This window comes from Malaclemys terrapin, chromosome 18 (genome assembly GCF_027887155.1).
Source record: "Malaclemys terrapin pileata isolate rMalTer1 chromosome 18, rMalTer1.hap1, whole genome shotgun sequence".
NCBI lineage: Eukaryota > Metazoa > Chordata > Testudines > Emydidae > Malaclemys > Malaclemys terrapin.
In genome coordinates, this window is record NC_071522.1 from 6691598 (window position 1) to 6706857 (window position 15260).

Here is a 15260-nt window from a genome sequence, read left to right on the forward strand (position 1 = left end):
TTTAGAGTGACAAACAACATCCAATCCCAAGGTGCTCATAACTCTGAGGTTCTACTGTATATTGCAAAAAAATGCTGTGAGCTTATGGATGAGAATAGCAGAACAAGCTGAGTATTTTGTTGCAGCCATTATGTTTTAATCTGATTTCAGTAAAACTGTATTAAACTGTGCCTGTTTTCAGTTCCCAAATATTTTAAACCTGACCAGAAAGTCCTAATATTATGTGTATTGTAAACATAAAGTAACAATAAAAAATTACCATTTTCCTCTTGCCTGAACAAGATAATGCTTTGTAATGTTACTGCAGAATAACATTATCTAGAAAGTGAAAAATTAAATTAGACTTACCTAAGATTTTTCAAATTGAAATGTTAGAAAACACTTTAAGAATTAATCGATGAATAAATTTATCCAAGTATAATTAAGTAAACATTTGTAGTTGGGCTTTCTAAGTAGAACCAAACATGAATGTATTTGCTCCTTTTCCTGCTAAAAAGAGAGTCTATTTAGAGAACGGTACAGGGCCATGATACAGTGTACAGGACTGTACAGCCTCCAAGGGTTCTGAGTCCTGTTCCTGACTCTGTTAACTGACTCTTTATATGAATTCAAGGAAGTCATTTAATCCCTCTGTCTTTTTTTTTTTTCCTGGCTGTAAAATGAGAAATATTCCGGAATTCAGGCTTTAAAGCAATTTAATTCCTAAATCAAAAGGTGCTATAAAAAGTCAGTCTTTTTTATTATGAGGATCAAGTTATATTTCCTTAATGTTACAGCATAGTTGAGTTCGAAGTTTATTATGTTAATACCTTTTTATTCCGCAGGCTTACAAGTGGTGTATAGAAGCTATGAAGGAGATCAAAGTTGGCTTGCCAGTAAAAGTAGTGGTGGATGTCTTAAGACAAGCTTCAAAGGTGAATTTAACTTTCAGATTTGTAGCATAGTTACAAAGGAGATCTGTCAAGGCAAGTTTATATTACATTAACATATTTTAAAGCACATAGAATACTTGGATAACCTGTTCCAGTTCAGTGGCATTGTATCTTGTTTGCCCAGTGACTTTGCCAACCTCTGTTTAGAGCCTAAAACCAACTACTTGAATATTAGATCAGCGAAGACTTGGCACATCATTTCAAATTATACACTGTAACCTTCCTGCTTTGAAAAACCTGAGTTATAGCTGTTTTAAGGAACAATATTATCTACAGGCAGGTCTGTGAATACACCTACTGTGTGGCATGTTGGTGTGTAATTTATATAGTCCTGAGGTGCACTAAAAGTGTACTGTCAGCAGTACACATCAGCAAGGCCCACATGGACACTTAGTGCACACCACACTCGAGCGCTGTAGATCTGCACCGCAGCATGCCACGCAGTAGAGTGGATGATGTAGAGAGTTAGCTTGCTCCCCTATCTTATCATAAGTAGGTGAAATGCAAGTTTCTTCTGTTTCGAGTGCTGATTCCTGAGGGTATTCACTTTGTGCGTCTGGGACCAGAAGTTCTTCAATAGCCGTGTCCGTTGTTCTGCACCTGCACGCGATGCCTCCTTGTGCTGCAAATTGCGGGCATATGTGGCGACACAGACTGCCTGCCCACTCCGTTGCTGTTCTGCCACTCAGAAGTTCCCTAGAATTGCAAATAGCGTCTGGGAAGATTTTCTTGAATTAACTTCAAAATTCTTTAGTAATCATGGTTGAGGCTGCAATTTAGTCACGGAAGTCATGGAATCCGTGACTTCAGCCTGAGTGGTCGGGAGCTGCAGGGTCCTCTGCCACCTGCTGGGGCAGGAAGCTGTGGGGTGCTCCCATCACCTCTGGCAGGCCCCGAAGCTCCCTGCCGCCGGCAGCAGCGGGGGAACCCTCCAGCTCCCTGCCGCCAGGGGTGGCGGGTAACTCCGGGCTGCTGTGGAGGAACCCCCTGAGCTCCTAGCCTCATGCGGGCAGCCCCATCTCCCTGCAGCTGCCCTGCTTGAAGTAGTGTGGGGATCCGCAGATCCCCCTTTTGTCAGGGATATTTTTAGTAAAAGTTAGGGACAGATCACGGCTTCCGTGAATTTTTATTTTTTTCCCATGACCTGTCCATGACTTGTACTAAAAATATCCGTGACAAAACCTTAGCCTTAATCATGGTGAATATTTTGAAACTGAAGGTACTAGTAGGTGGATAAGTTAATATCTAGAACAGACATGCTTTGAAAATACAGTCTCATGTAAACTTTATTTCCTGTCGTCTTAGGCTTGTGTTGTAAAACGTGAATTTAAGAAAGCTGAACAGTTAATAAAACATGCAGTATATCTAGCACGGTAAGTAACACGACTGAAAATACTGTCTCAAACTGTCCTCCATTACTGCCACTGGTTAACATTTTTGTCTTTCCAGGGAGCATTTTGGAGCCAAACACCCAAAATATTCAGACACTCTATTAGACTATGGATTTTACTTGCTCAACGTAGATAATATATGCCAGTCTGTTGCAATCTATCAGGTAAGTTGCAGAGTCCTTTGTCTTTGTTCTCTTTTTAATGTTGATAGTCATTCAAGTATTTCCATTTGAGCTCATGTAACAACTGTCTGGGGTAGCTGAGAATTTAGTTTTTTGGGGTGTTTTTTAAATACTTCAGAAATATTTGGTATACAGTATTGTAATTCTTAGATTTTTTTTTCTCAATTCTGAAGTGTTTGCTTTTTGCAGTAGGAATATGTATACAGATGCATCCACCCCTTTTTTTCTGGCTTGCTAAGATTTTGAACTAGAAGTCACTAGTCAAATAGGTATGATCATATTCAAATATAGCATTTTTTGGTATTGGTCACTTATTTGCTTTTCAAGTAAATCAATAGCTCATGTCTATATTAAAAGGTAAAGTAGCGTGCATTTGCGCACATTTTGGTTTGAGTGATTTATTTCAGTTTAGCATAATCTGGTGAAAAACTAAATCCAGTAATTTAAGACAAGCTAGCAAAGTGTTCTTGAAGCAGAGTATGTTGAAGTTTTTCTGTTGTAGAAATACTTGTTAATTTCTAGAAAGTCATTTTTTTTTTTTCCTTAAAAATAAACAAACTAACTAATCTTGCAGGTGCATTTACTATATTACCCTAACAAAAAGAGAGAGAGTAAACTTGTTAGGGTGTCTGTTTGCAAAGAGCTTTATGTAATTATCCTGTTTTGGAAGCTTGAATTATACTTTTAGATAAACATTTTGCATTTAGTCTTTCAGGTATCCTTACTTTTAGATATACAAATTGAATTTCCACTTTAGTTATAAATTTCCGAACCACAGTAAGAATGGCATCTCAACATGCATTTTCTGTACAGAGCTAGTAGTTCTTTAGATTTAGAAACATGATAGAAATTCAAGAAATGTTCACAATATAAGGGGCTTTTCTTGTGACTATTTCAGACAGCTCTTGATATCCGACAGTCAGTGTTTGGAGGTAAAAACATCCATGTAGCTACAGCTCATGAAGACTTGGCTTATTCTTCTTATGTTCACCAGTATAGTTCTGGAAAATTTGACAATGCACTGTGAGTACTGTGGTTGTTTTAAGCAGTGAGAAAATGTTGGTCCCTAATTTAGTGCAGTAAATGGGAAGAAATGTACTTCATAAATAGTTTACAAATGGGCTTCTTGAAACCAATTAAATATCTCTAATTTTTATAAAGTATAAATTGGGTCTACGCACTTTATAGATCCCTTTTTATTTGCTAATGATTGGACCAGTAAATTTTAGAGAATAAGAAAATTAATTCAAAAATGTATGTATTTGAACTTGTTTCAGATTCCATGCTGAACGTGCTATTGGCATTATCACTCACATTCTTCCTGAAGATCATCTTCTCTTGGCCTCTTCCAAGAGAGTTAAAGGTAGCCCATTTAGTTACAGTACTGGAGCATTGTTAATTTAATGCCTTATAGGTGGACGTCAGTTATTGAGTTGCATTTTATTTCTGTTGTCCTATAGAGGTAGTATAACACTGATATTCCTCCCCCCTTTGCCCCCACTACCAACTAACAGTTCTATTAATTGGTCTGGCAATAAAAACTGTATCTTAAAGAGCCTTTCCTAGAAAGTAAAGATGCAGGTAATTTTTCTTATGTTTTCACCATTGTTTTATACACTCATAGCTTCCCTAGAATTCTACATCAATTCAGTGCCAAATTCTGTGTGGATTTAAAGGGTGGGTTAGCCAGGTTGTATAGAGGTTTGATATGTGTCTCTATCTGGCCTGACAGTGCTGTGGAGGTCTTGTCCTCCACCTCCTAGCAGCGTTTCATCTTACTTGTTTCGACAAAGAATTTAGTTTTAGGGCAGTGGTTCTCAAAATGTGGTATGCATACCACTGGTGGTGTACTAAGTACTTCAATTGGTCTCTGGAGCAGATTTTTGTCACATAGTGACTGTCAGTCTTCAAGCAGTGATGGTTCTTACTAGGTGCAGCCCAGTTCAGAGCTCTCATTTGATGTCTAGAGGCTTCTTTTGACTAACTCAAGCAAAAAAGTAAGTATTTCTCTGCCTTTTGCACAGCTGCTTCATTACTTTCCCAGATGGTTTTTGTTGTAAATGCAACTGTGATCAAATTTGCAGATGGCAGCAAATACATGGGAAGACAGAACCAAACTGTGACGCGATCAGGAAAAATTTAGAGCAGTGGCAACTTCAAATGATGAGAAGATTCTGTACTAATAAATGTTATGTCTTACAGTCAGGGAGACAAAATAAACTTCATCAATAATATGGAAGATGTAACCTACTGCTGTGACAATAGCATTAACATTAATTTATTTTAATACTTTTCCTTAATATTGCTGTCTTATTAGTCAGTGTAACCAACCCCTGTAGTTGCTGAAGGGAAGGCATGTGAGGGTAGAATGGAGGTATCCACAGGAGTGATGCACAATCTGGGAGGTAGGGATGTAAGAGTGAAAATCGAAGATGAATGTCAGGAGTCCAAGAGGAGCTTATAATATATGCACAATGTGAGAGGCTGTTGGTGTTTTTCCTAGCAAATATATGAAATAGTCTCCTGGCTGCAGAAGTTTTGAGCCTGAAAATAATACTGTCTTATTGGATGAGGTACTTTTTAACCCCCCCCACCCCAAAAAAAAAAAAAAAAAAAAAAAAAAAACGGGCTTCACTTCCTGGGTGGGGAGCACTGCAGATGAATCCCCATTCAACCACCCCTTCTCCCTTACTGCCCCCTGCCGCCCCATCCAACCCCTCCTCTCATTCCTGATGGCCCCTCGGGGACCCCTGCCCCATCCAACCACCCCTTCTCCCTGTCCCCTGACCAGCCCCAGAATCCCTGCCCCTGACTGCCCCCCACCACCCCATCCAAACCCCCCTCTCCTTCCTGACTGCCCCCATTCAACCCCCTCCACCCTCTGACTGCCCCGATCCCTATCCACATCCCCGACCACCACCCCAAATTCCCTTGCCCTCTATCCAACCCCCTCTGCTCCCTGCCCCCTTACTGCACTGCCTGGAGCATTGGTGGCTGGCGGTGCTACAGCTGCACTGCCCAGAGCACCAGGACAGGCAGCCGCGCCGCCCGGCTGGAGCTGGCTGCGCCACCGTGCAGCTCATAGCACCGGGGCAGGCTGCGGCTCTTTAGCTGCGCTGCCCCAGGAGCTCGCAGCCCTGCCGCCCAGAGCATTGCGAGCGAGCTGAAGCTACGGGGGAGGAGGAACAGCAGGGGAGGGGCCGGGGGCTAGCCTCCCAGAGCAGGTGCTCAGGGGCCGGGCAGGAGGGGCCTGCGGGCCGGATGTGGCCTGCGGGCCATAGGTTGCCCACCTCTGGCTTAGTAGAAAGCTATGCCTGAGGCTTGAGGAATAGGTTAGCTTGACCTACGGCCTTTGAAGGGATCAAGAACATTATCAGAAAGTTGCATTGCACAACTCTTAGGTAATAAAAGAAACCAACTAGTTCTATAGTAGTATAAGTTCTAGTAGTGCTTTCCTGTAGCTATTGCCTTCCTCTCTCCATTCCAGTTCTTCTGTCCTTTCTAACACGTACAAATATTCATTACCATATGTGAACTGGCTTAATGGTATGGGCCCAAACTCTATGAAGTCTTAATTTGCTGGGGTTTCCATAACTGAAGAACTGCTGGAAACAAGAGTCTTTGTATACAGTATTCCTTATAACACCTAAACTACTTTTTTCTTCCCATGCAGTTTGCTTTGAAGTATTGGTTTTGACAGGGGAGGCTAAAACCTATTTCAAATGCTGTCTATAGCACAAAGATATATTTGTAAAGTATGAATAAGCCCTTGTAAAAATTACTGAAAATATAAATCCTCAGCTGAGTTTCACATGGACTTGAAAAGGTAACGGATATAAAATCCAGCGTAGGTCTTAATGGGAAACAATGAACAGGGAACACAAAGCCTGACTAAAAGTCTCTTCAATCGTATGTGGTGGTGGTTTGTGAATATAACTGCATGGGATTCTTCTTTCTGTTGCTGACATCTCTGTGTATCTAGAACACACTAGCATGATTTTTTTCTCTTCCATATTCAGCACTTATCCTGGAGGAGATTGCTATTGACTGTCACAATAAGGAAACTGAGCAGCGGTTACTTCAAGAAGCTCACGATTTGCACCTATCTTCACTCCAGTTAGCTAAAAAAGCCTTTGGGGAATTCAACGTACAGACAGCAAAACACTATGGCAACCTGGGCAGACTTTATCAGTCAATGAGAAAATTTAAGGTAAGACCAGATGGCTATTAAATTTCCCAATTAAAAAACAAAGTAGCTATTACAGAAGTAGCTCTAAAGGCAGCACAAGTTATCAATTCCATTGTAATAGATGGGGATTACCATTTTTTAATGCTCTTCTGATTGTTTTAACCTGACTGTACCCATGGGTGCTACCTTCCGAGATGGAAAAATTTCCTAATACTTCACCTCTCCAAAGGATTGTACAGATACTAACAAAAACTACTTTCTTACACAGCAAGTAAGTGTCAGAGTCTGGAGATCATGAGTACCAGACTCTACTGCATTTCAAGCCTTTTGTAGAATGAGTGTTATGGAATCCTCTAGATTAGCTGTCAATTACACCACTTCTTTTTATGTGTGATGTATTGGAATCTTTGTCTTTTTGTTTTTGTGGGAGGGTGTAATGTCTGTACTGGCTTATTTATGTGGTTTTGGATCTTTCAGGAAGCGGAAGAAATGCACATCAAAGCAATTCAGATTAAGGAGCAGCTTCTTGGTCAAGAAGATTATGAAGTCGCCCTATCAGTGGGACATCTAGCTTCTCTCTATAACTATGACATGAATCAATATGAAAATGCAGAAAAGCTTTATCTGAGATCAATAGCAATCGGTGTGTAATTTTTAGAACAAATTATTGTACTGAGCAGTGACGATAGAGAAAACAATGGTCTTTGTTAATAAAAGTATAAATGAATAAAGGAAGGTTAATGCAATACATTTGCATAACTTATATGTGGATTCAGTCCAACTATGGTGCTTACCCTTGAACTGCAAAAAATATATGTTAGTGTTCCATGAGAACCCAGTCACCAGTAGCTACAAAACAGTAACTTTTAGTTTTAAACTAATTGACTCTTGAAACGTTTAGGAAAGTGCCTGTTTTAGAAAGTTGAATTAATTATCTTGGAGTTTAACTTTTTGGACTGTTACCTAGAGGTTCATTTTAATCATGGTTTGAAGCATGAATTGTAGCCAGAGCTTCAAAGAAATGGAAAACCAATATATCCAGCAGCCCTTTTATGATGAGGCTTGCATCCTCCTTCCTGGCTCATCTACCACTTGCAGTGAATTTTGCCCAAGGAAACATTCAATTCATAATGTCAGATTTACCAGTCTTCTAAAGTAGTTCAGTTAGTGCTCATAATTCATTGGGGTGAGGCAAGGTGAATACATGGCATGAGACGCTCCTCTGTAGACTTCCTCTTTTCATGTTGGGTTACGATCACAGTTGAAATCTGGTTGAGATTGCCCCAGAAATTTAGTAGGGTATTAAAGTAAAAGGGCGGAAATGCATGGGGGAGTAGTCACAGAGAAACTTACGCATTGCGCTCCTTTTATTAAGTACTAAATTTGACTCCTGCGAACAAAAAGATGACTATGCGGTTCATGTTATCAAAGGCAAACTGGCCTGAGAGATGAGGAATTAAACGTGGTTAAATTATCGTGTTCTTCAATTTTTGTTTTCTTTTGGATTTCTTTAGGAAAGAAGCTTTTTGGCGAAGGTTACAGTGGACTAGAATATGATTACAGAGGTCTCATTAAACTGTACAATTCCATTGGCAATTATGAGAAAGTATTTGAATACCACAATATTTTGGCCAGTTGGAACCGATTGCGGGATCGGCAGTTCTCAGTTACAGATGCTCTGGAGGATGTAAGCACCAGCCCTCAATCCACTGAAGAAGTAGTCCAGTCTTTTCTGATGTCGCAGAACATTGATGGACAGAATAGCTAGAGAACTTGGTCAATTAACCAATTAAGTTTTTTCCCCCAAGATTACAAGGGAAAGTCATACTGTGAAATCTAAACCATGTAGTTTTCTGGGGGCTGGAATTTGCATTGAAACACTGGTCCAGTCCATTGAAGAGTGCCCATACAGATGAATACGAGTTAAGTTCTTATCAGCATGTGTATGGCATGTTTAGTTTGGCTTATTGAATTTGAATACCAAACACGAGGATCCCCTCCCCCTTCTTCTGCAAAAGAAGCTACTTTGCAGGAAATCTGCAAATAAACTTAAATAAAACTGTTTAAGAGTTAAAAGAGTTGCATTCTTATTATGAAAGGAAGGTTTCAGCAAGAAAATTCTTCCAACAAGTAGAAGTAATAAATATTCTATTGTAAGAAATGAAAAAGGTGTTTATACTTTATGCATTATAGCAGAGCTAATGATAAATATTAACTAAAGAGGAAATGCCCTAGCTTTGTTTGCTGCCTTATGAAGAAAAGTGGCAAAGAACCACTCCAGAAAGAAATGTGTGTGTTGTAAACCACGCTAGTTTGTTATGGAAGTAACTGCCGTGTGTTTTTTAATCATCTGAATTGGACCAGCGTTCATCTGTAAGTGATAGAAGCTCCAGTAGACCAGCAATCCAAATTTCCTTTGGTACAGTACAAGAGCTATAATAATTTTCCATAAAAGGACCAGGAGAATCAAAAGTGGACCAGCCTGTCTAGAAAAGAGTCTTTGGACCAGTGGCTTTAATTTAATATTTCTGCCCCTGCATTCACTTTTACAGTAGAAATATTTCATTTAGATGTACGATCAGTGATAATACAAAAATATATTCATGTGATAGATACAAAACTAGGAATTGAACGTCCTTTAGCAGTTGCGATGGCATGTTTTCAACTAGTAAGCTTATACCGATATTAAAATGTCAATGCCATAAACAAAAACTAGAAATGCTTAACTATTTGCTGCAGCCATTCTTTTCCTTTTTAAATGGGCTTAGTCTAATAATTGAGGCAGTAACTTGTTTATACTGACTAATAGTTTTGTATTACAATCCAGTTCAAGTTTATGTTTCTGAAGATCACAACTTATTGTACAGTTTGCAGGGGTTAGTGGAAAATGCCAAAAAAGCACAACAGGTCTTTTTTGTGATGCTTCATTTCTACATTAAACAATAGTACAACCAGAAACTGATTCCTCTATATTAATTTAAAAAGCATCAGTTAGATGTAAAGATCTCTTAACGATGCCTATCTCACTAGCTTGTCTTAATTTTTGTTTTGCGTTTTTTGTTTTGTTTATTGAACCAAGTCTGTTTTAATGTTGAGGTAATATTCAAAATTTGAAAAATCTACATAGCATAGCAAACTAGAAATAAGTCATTGCTTTTACCTCAATTCTTATTATAGTGGCACAAACAGTGCCTCTATAGTTAAGGGTCTGTCAGTTTTCCCCCCTATTTTCAGGGGTTTATAATTTGGCTGTGAAAATTCAGTCCAGGTTGAAGCATGGCAAACAAGGTTCCTACAGTACTTGGAGTGAATTTTTTTTATTTGTTACGAAGGTTTTCTTTGTCTTCAGATTATAAGAGTGCGGAATACAAAAAAATAGAAGGTAGTGATTTCAGACACTTATTTGAATTCCTATAATTTTAATAATGGCTTTGGTTCTAAACTGAAAAGTTGCAGGCCAATAGTTTGTAAACTAGTGCCTTCAAGTATCTTTTGAGGGGGAGTAACACCAAGTTAAAAAATTAGTTACTTAATTTGGAAATGTGGCTTTAGTGCTAGTGTAGTTGTGATTCTTTCATTAAAAATAAGGGATGGCATATGCACACCAGTAGAATAACTAGTAGCATTAAGACTTCAACAGCTTTTAATGATGTATTGCAGTCTATCAAAAGCCAACTTTTCATAATTTTATATGTAATCTTAAACTGTATTAGATTCTCTATAGTAATTTTTGTTCAAGTGAAAATTACTCTTTAATGTCCCCAAACACATTTGTGAGATAAATTGCAGCTAAATAAATATTTAAGTCCCTAAATATTTGTTTACACTTTAGGAATAATTATAGATGATCAGGTAAATAATATGCATTAAAATTGATACATTGTTATGAGAGCTTGTTCTCATTTTTTTAAACTTTTTAAATAGTCACTTTAATCCTATTTAAAATAATACCCTTTCTTTTATTTTAAACCTCAGAAAATCAGGGAAAAAAGCTTAAAATTCTGTCCGAAACAAAACTAGTGATTTATGTATTGCAGAAGTACCTACAAGCCTCAAACTAGTAAGTAATCTTACATTCTCTGCAGATTCCATATGCTCTGGATTCCTAATCTTGGGTCTCTGCTTCTAGGTTGTAACTAAGAGGGAACTCCCCAAGTTCTCAAGGTTTTGTTTTTTATCCTGAGATACTGGTAGATGTCCTGTGTACTCACCTTTGCCACTTTCTCAGGCTCCTTTATTGTTCCATCATCAGTTCCTTTCTAACTGGTCAACAACAGTTTCCAAAAAATGCGACACTTCTAGTATCATTCCAGCTCCTTTCCTGATTAACTTAATTTTGCTTCAGGGACTCTTGTCTTCCCTTGTTACATTACGCCTAAAACTTAGATTATAGACTCTTAAGGAGCATGGATAGTGTCTTATTAGTGTTGTAAAGTACCCACCTTCTCTTTTTCTCTGAACGGGTTGGCAACTGGGAAGTTGGGAGAGCACAACGCAGTTCTGTAAAGTAACGTCTTTTTTTTTTTCCCGATCACCTAACAAAACATTTCAATTCTTTTTTGACCAAGAACTTTTTTTTGCTTTCCAGTGCACATTGGCTATATTTCAGCCAGTGCAACAGGTGCATTATGTGATCACTCAGATGGAGATGCATGTGCTGTTGAAGCAACTCCTATATTCTGTAGTGCTTGTGGGGTTTTATCTAGTGAACTTGAAACCCTAAAAGTTACCCAGAATTTTTTTCTTCTGCCAGCTGGCTATGTGGCCTAGAGAAACATGACTTTAAGCCCATGGGAACTCCCAATTTAATAAAACTACTTGAATGTTTTAGTACATTGCTGAATTGGGCCCTAACAGACTATCTGGTTGCATCTCACAACTATGACCTAGCAGGTCTGAATGTCAAAGCATATTACGTGCAGAGTAGAACAGCTGCGGCTGGCAACTGCAGACTTCTTAGTACAGGAGGCTTACAAAACAACCACACAGCCTGATCTAAGCTCTGTACCTTGGCATCTTGATTTAGATTCTGCAACAAGGCAGCGATTCCGCAGCTAGTGTTCCTCAAACTTTCCTGGCCCCTATAGTTTTCTGTTCCGGATCTCTCTTGAATTGTCCCTTCACGTTACTACAGAAGTCTTAACCTCTTGTGTAGTTTGTTGGACTATTGTGTTTTGACACACAAAACTTGGTGGTGTTAGATGCATTGCCTGACTTTCCTTTACCGCTGCTGCCTGTTGCAGCATGTTGTTGGCACTTCATTTTAAAAGTAGAGCGATTTTGGGGCCTCTAGGCTCCTATAAATGGGAATCTAGTGTGTGAGATATGGTCAAAGAAAATTACTTGCCCTATAATTCTTCATCTGATAAAGATACCACATCTGTAGATTGCCCTTCATTCACCTTTAAAATTAAGGAGGTCTATTCATGCTTTTCTCTCACCCTGTTTAGAACGTATGTAATTTCTTGTGACTGTAGGTATGGGGTTGCAATTTAGGAGTACTTTTGCCCCTTGTACATCAAGCAGCCAACTATGAAGCCAACTAGGCAAGGCCGATGCATTGGCAATTGGTCTGTGCAAAGTGCACTGGCGAGTTCCTCAAAGGGTCAACAACCTTGGGGAGTTACTGCATAATTTTAGGCTTGAAGTGGAGACCCAAGAGTGGGAATCCAGTGAAATACTTTTTCCAAAGAACTAAATTTACAGGTAAGTAATTTTTTTTAATCATCTGCAATACCTTGACACAAGAGTGTCCGGGACAGAATTTCAGTCTTTGCTCCGAATTTCTCAGCTTTGGTTCTAAATTTAAAGCTCTAACATTTGTTTGACTGTAGGCTTTGGTTTTGTGAATCAGTTTTATTTGTATCTTCTATTTTATGCAAACAGTGCAATTTCTAAAGAAAGGGAAGAAAGTGATGTCAGAGTTTCCTCAATGCTTTGTTCCACGGTTCTTAGAATCAGAAACCATCTCCATCAGCTGTAAGAATGGATGTTTTTTCCCAACCTCAGGAGGAGTTTTTTTTTTTTTTTTTTTTTTATGGAATGGAAGGAACAAAGGCTACTTTAAGCTGGGCAAGGGGAAAAAGTCACAATAAAATGTTTAAACACGTATCCCTCCGTTACTTGAAGTAAAATAGCTAGTAACTATTGCGCTCCAAACAGTTGGTTGGTCACTTATTTTGTGATGTTACTTACAACCAACAAGTGTCTGCCTTTCTCTTTCATAGAAGTCTTTACATGCACTCACTACTTTGTTGTATAAATACCAATTGTTTAATCTTTTTTTTTTTTTTTTTTTTTTTTTTTTTGCACACAAGTGTTTTGTTGATAAATAATTTTGAAAGGTTTTTTTGTTGAATTCTAACTTATTAGGAAAATAACATTCTTTTCATAACTTTAAAAATTAAATTTAAAAAATGCTGTGGTCTATAATTTGCTAACGGTGCCATTATGCTGCTGCTTATGGTACAAAAAAATGCACATTTTATTTAATTACCTTTTTATTGTCGCACATACTAGTAGAGTTACAAAAAAAAGGAAAACGCATCGTGCCTAAAACATGATTGACTATGTTGACAAAACCTTTACTTGATTTTAAAACTGACTGGATTTTACTTTACAGCATGGTAGCAAAGTTAGTTGGATGGATATTGCTATTATCGGTCTCTAAACAAAGTTTCTAACCCTGTTGCCTGTGCAGAAACTTTATTGTACTTACAATTTTATTGTTAACTTTTTTTAAAAAAAAAGTGTTGCTGGCCAAGTGCTAATTGCAAATCTGAATATTCTGTTCGTTGTGGATATTTTCATGTTTGACGCAAATGGCCTGTTGCACATTTCATTTCTTGGCCTTTTGGGGATTCTTGCTGTGGGGCGGAGGAGGGATTTTATCCAGAGATCTGGACTATATATATGCATTTGACATCACTGGTAACGCTTTTGTCCCCAAATCTCAGGAGTGTTTTAGGCAGTGAAATAGGTTTCCCTTCACCGATACCAAGATGCGTGTTCTAGGGTCTTGTTAACAATATTTCATTGCAGTCCTAGGTATCTATAGCATGAGTGGCCTTAGTGAATTTGTTGAAGTGCACATTTTTTTTCTTTTGAAAAGTAAATTTTAAGATGAAAAATATATACTATATAAATATATAGAGAGATATCTAGAAACTTGGTTTGTGGTGCACAAGTTAAGTGTTGGATCACTAAATAATTGTCGCAGGTACCATACGTGTAACTCTTTTTTTCTTTTTATGTATATTCCTTTATGGGAAGCAATGTTGCCATGGTAACAAAAACTTTACCATTTATTTCTTACCTTATGATGTGAATGAACTCTACATTTTATTGACTATTACCAGGTTCAGTACTATTTTTATACTTTATTGTACTACAGGGGATTTTAATTTAATAGCATTCTAAAAAGATGTTGCTTGAACTATTTAAAGCAAAATACTAAAACAAAGACCACCTTTTAAACCGGAATCCCCACTTACAGTGCCACAGTAATTTATATGAACGTATCTTGATCATTACTAGACTTTGAACACCATTCTATTTGTTGTGTCAATAACCTTTCGTATCCTACTTCACATAAACTGCAGTGCCCAACATTATTTGTAACCATCAAACCATACTGAGTATGTTTGTAACCAGCATTGTGATATTCTGTAATTGTATTGCTAAAATGAATTATTGACCTAATAAATATAGTGTTCCTGCATTCATAGTATTTGCCTTGAATTTAGTTATAATTGTGCCCTCCAAAAAGTCTGTTCTTTTCCGCTCTTTCCCATAGACACCCGTAGAATTGAATAGTCAACTTGCAGATTGCATACCTTTTTAAGCAAGTTCGACTGATGGAACAAAATGCAGTATCCTTCTGTGATGCTGAAGAGTGCATTACAGCACAGTTTCAACCAACAAGTGAGTGTAATGCTTATCATTCTTTCTTGGGAGGAAAGGTGTGAATATTCTTTAGATTCCAATGTGTGCAACTCATACTTAAAGAAGAAAAGGATACCAAGGGCCTGATCTCCCTTTGAGAAGTGTAACATTAACTCTGTTCATCAGTTTAAACTCTAATTGTGGTTTTGGCAGGGGAGGTTTGTTGGGTTCTCTCTTAGACTTCGCACTTCTTAACCAAACCTAACTCACATTTCACTGTTAAATAAAGTTTGAGGGTTTTTAAGTTTATTTTTTGTAAAGAAACATTATGTGGCAGCCTTATTTAAGCCTTAACTTCAGCCTTAATTACATTTTTTGCTAGAGCTACATAATATACTAAGATGCATACAAACATATACCCTCTCTCTCGCCTCTCATTGTGTTTATCTGTGTATATACACATCTTCGAAATGGAATAAGATTTAAAAGATACATGGACAGTAAGCTGTGTGGGGATCATGCCTTACCTTTTTCAGCTATACCTCAATGCAGTTTAACTTTGGCTTTGAAAGGAACAAACTCACCATTTAGGTAGAATCTACTTGTTTGTCTGTCAGTGCTTCTGGAAAAAGAATACTAAATGAAACCAACTCACTTGCCTCCAGTGAGCTGATTAGTTTTA

General features: G+C 38.0%; 1 protein-coding gene across 1 annotated transcript in view; it reads left to right on the top strand.

Moving 5' to 3' along the window:
• The window catches only part of APPBP2 (amyloid beta precursor protein binding protein 2), a 39384-nt gene extending 24970 nt beyond the window's left edge, over positions 1 to 14414 (top strand). The window contains exons 6-13 of the mRNA XM_054008061.1: positions 825 to 914; positions 2238 to 2305; positions 2382 to 2487; positions 3404 to 3528; positions 3783 to 3868; positions 6525 to 6715; positions 7172 to 7337; positions 8209 to 14414. Of these exons, the coding sequence (XP_053864036.1) occupies positions 825 to 914; positions 2238 to 2305; positions 2382 to 2487; positions 3404 to 3528; positions 3783 to 3868; positions 6525 to 6715; positions 7172 to 7337; positions 8209 to 8462 (1086 nt within the window). The 3' untranslated portion in view covers positions 8463 to 14414. The remainder of the gene's footprint in view (positions 1 to 824; positions 915 to 2237; positions 2306 to 2381; positions 2488 to 3403; positions 3529 to 3782; positions 3869 to 6524; positions 6716 to 7171; positions 7338 to 8208) is intronic.
• The last annotated feature ends 846 nt before the right edge of the window (positions 14415 to 15260 follow it).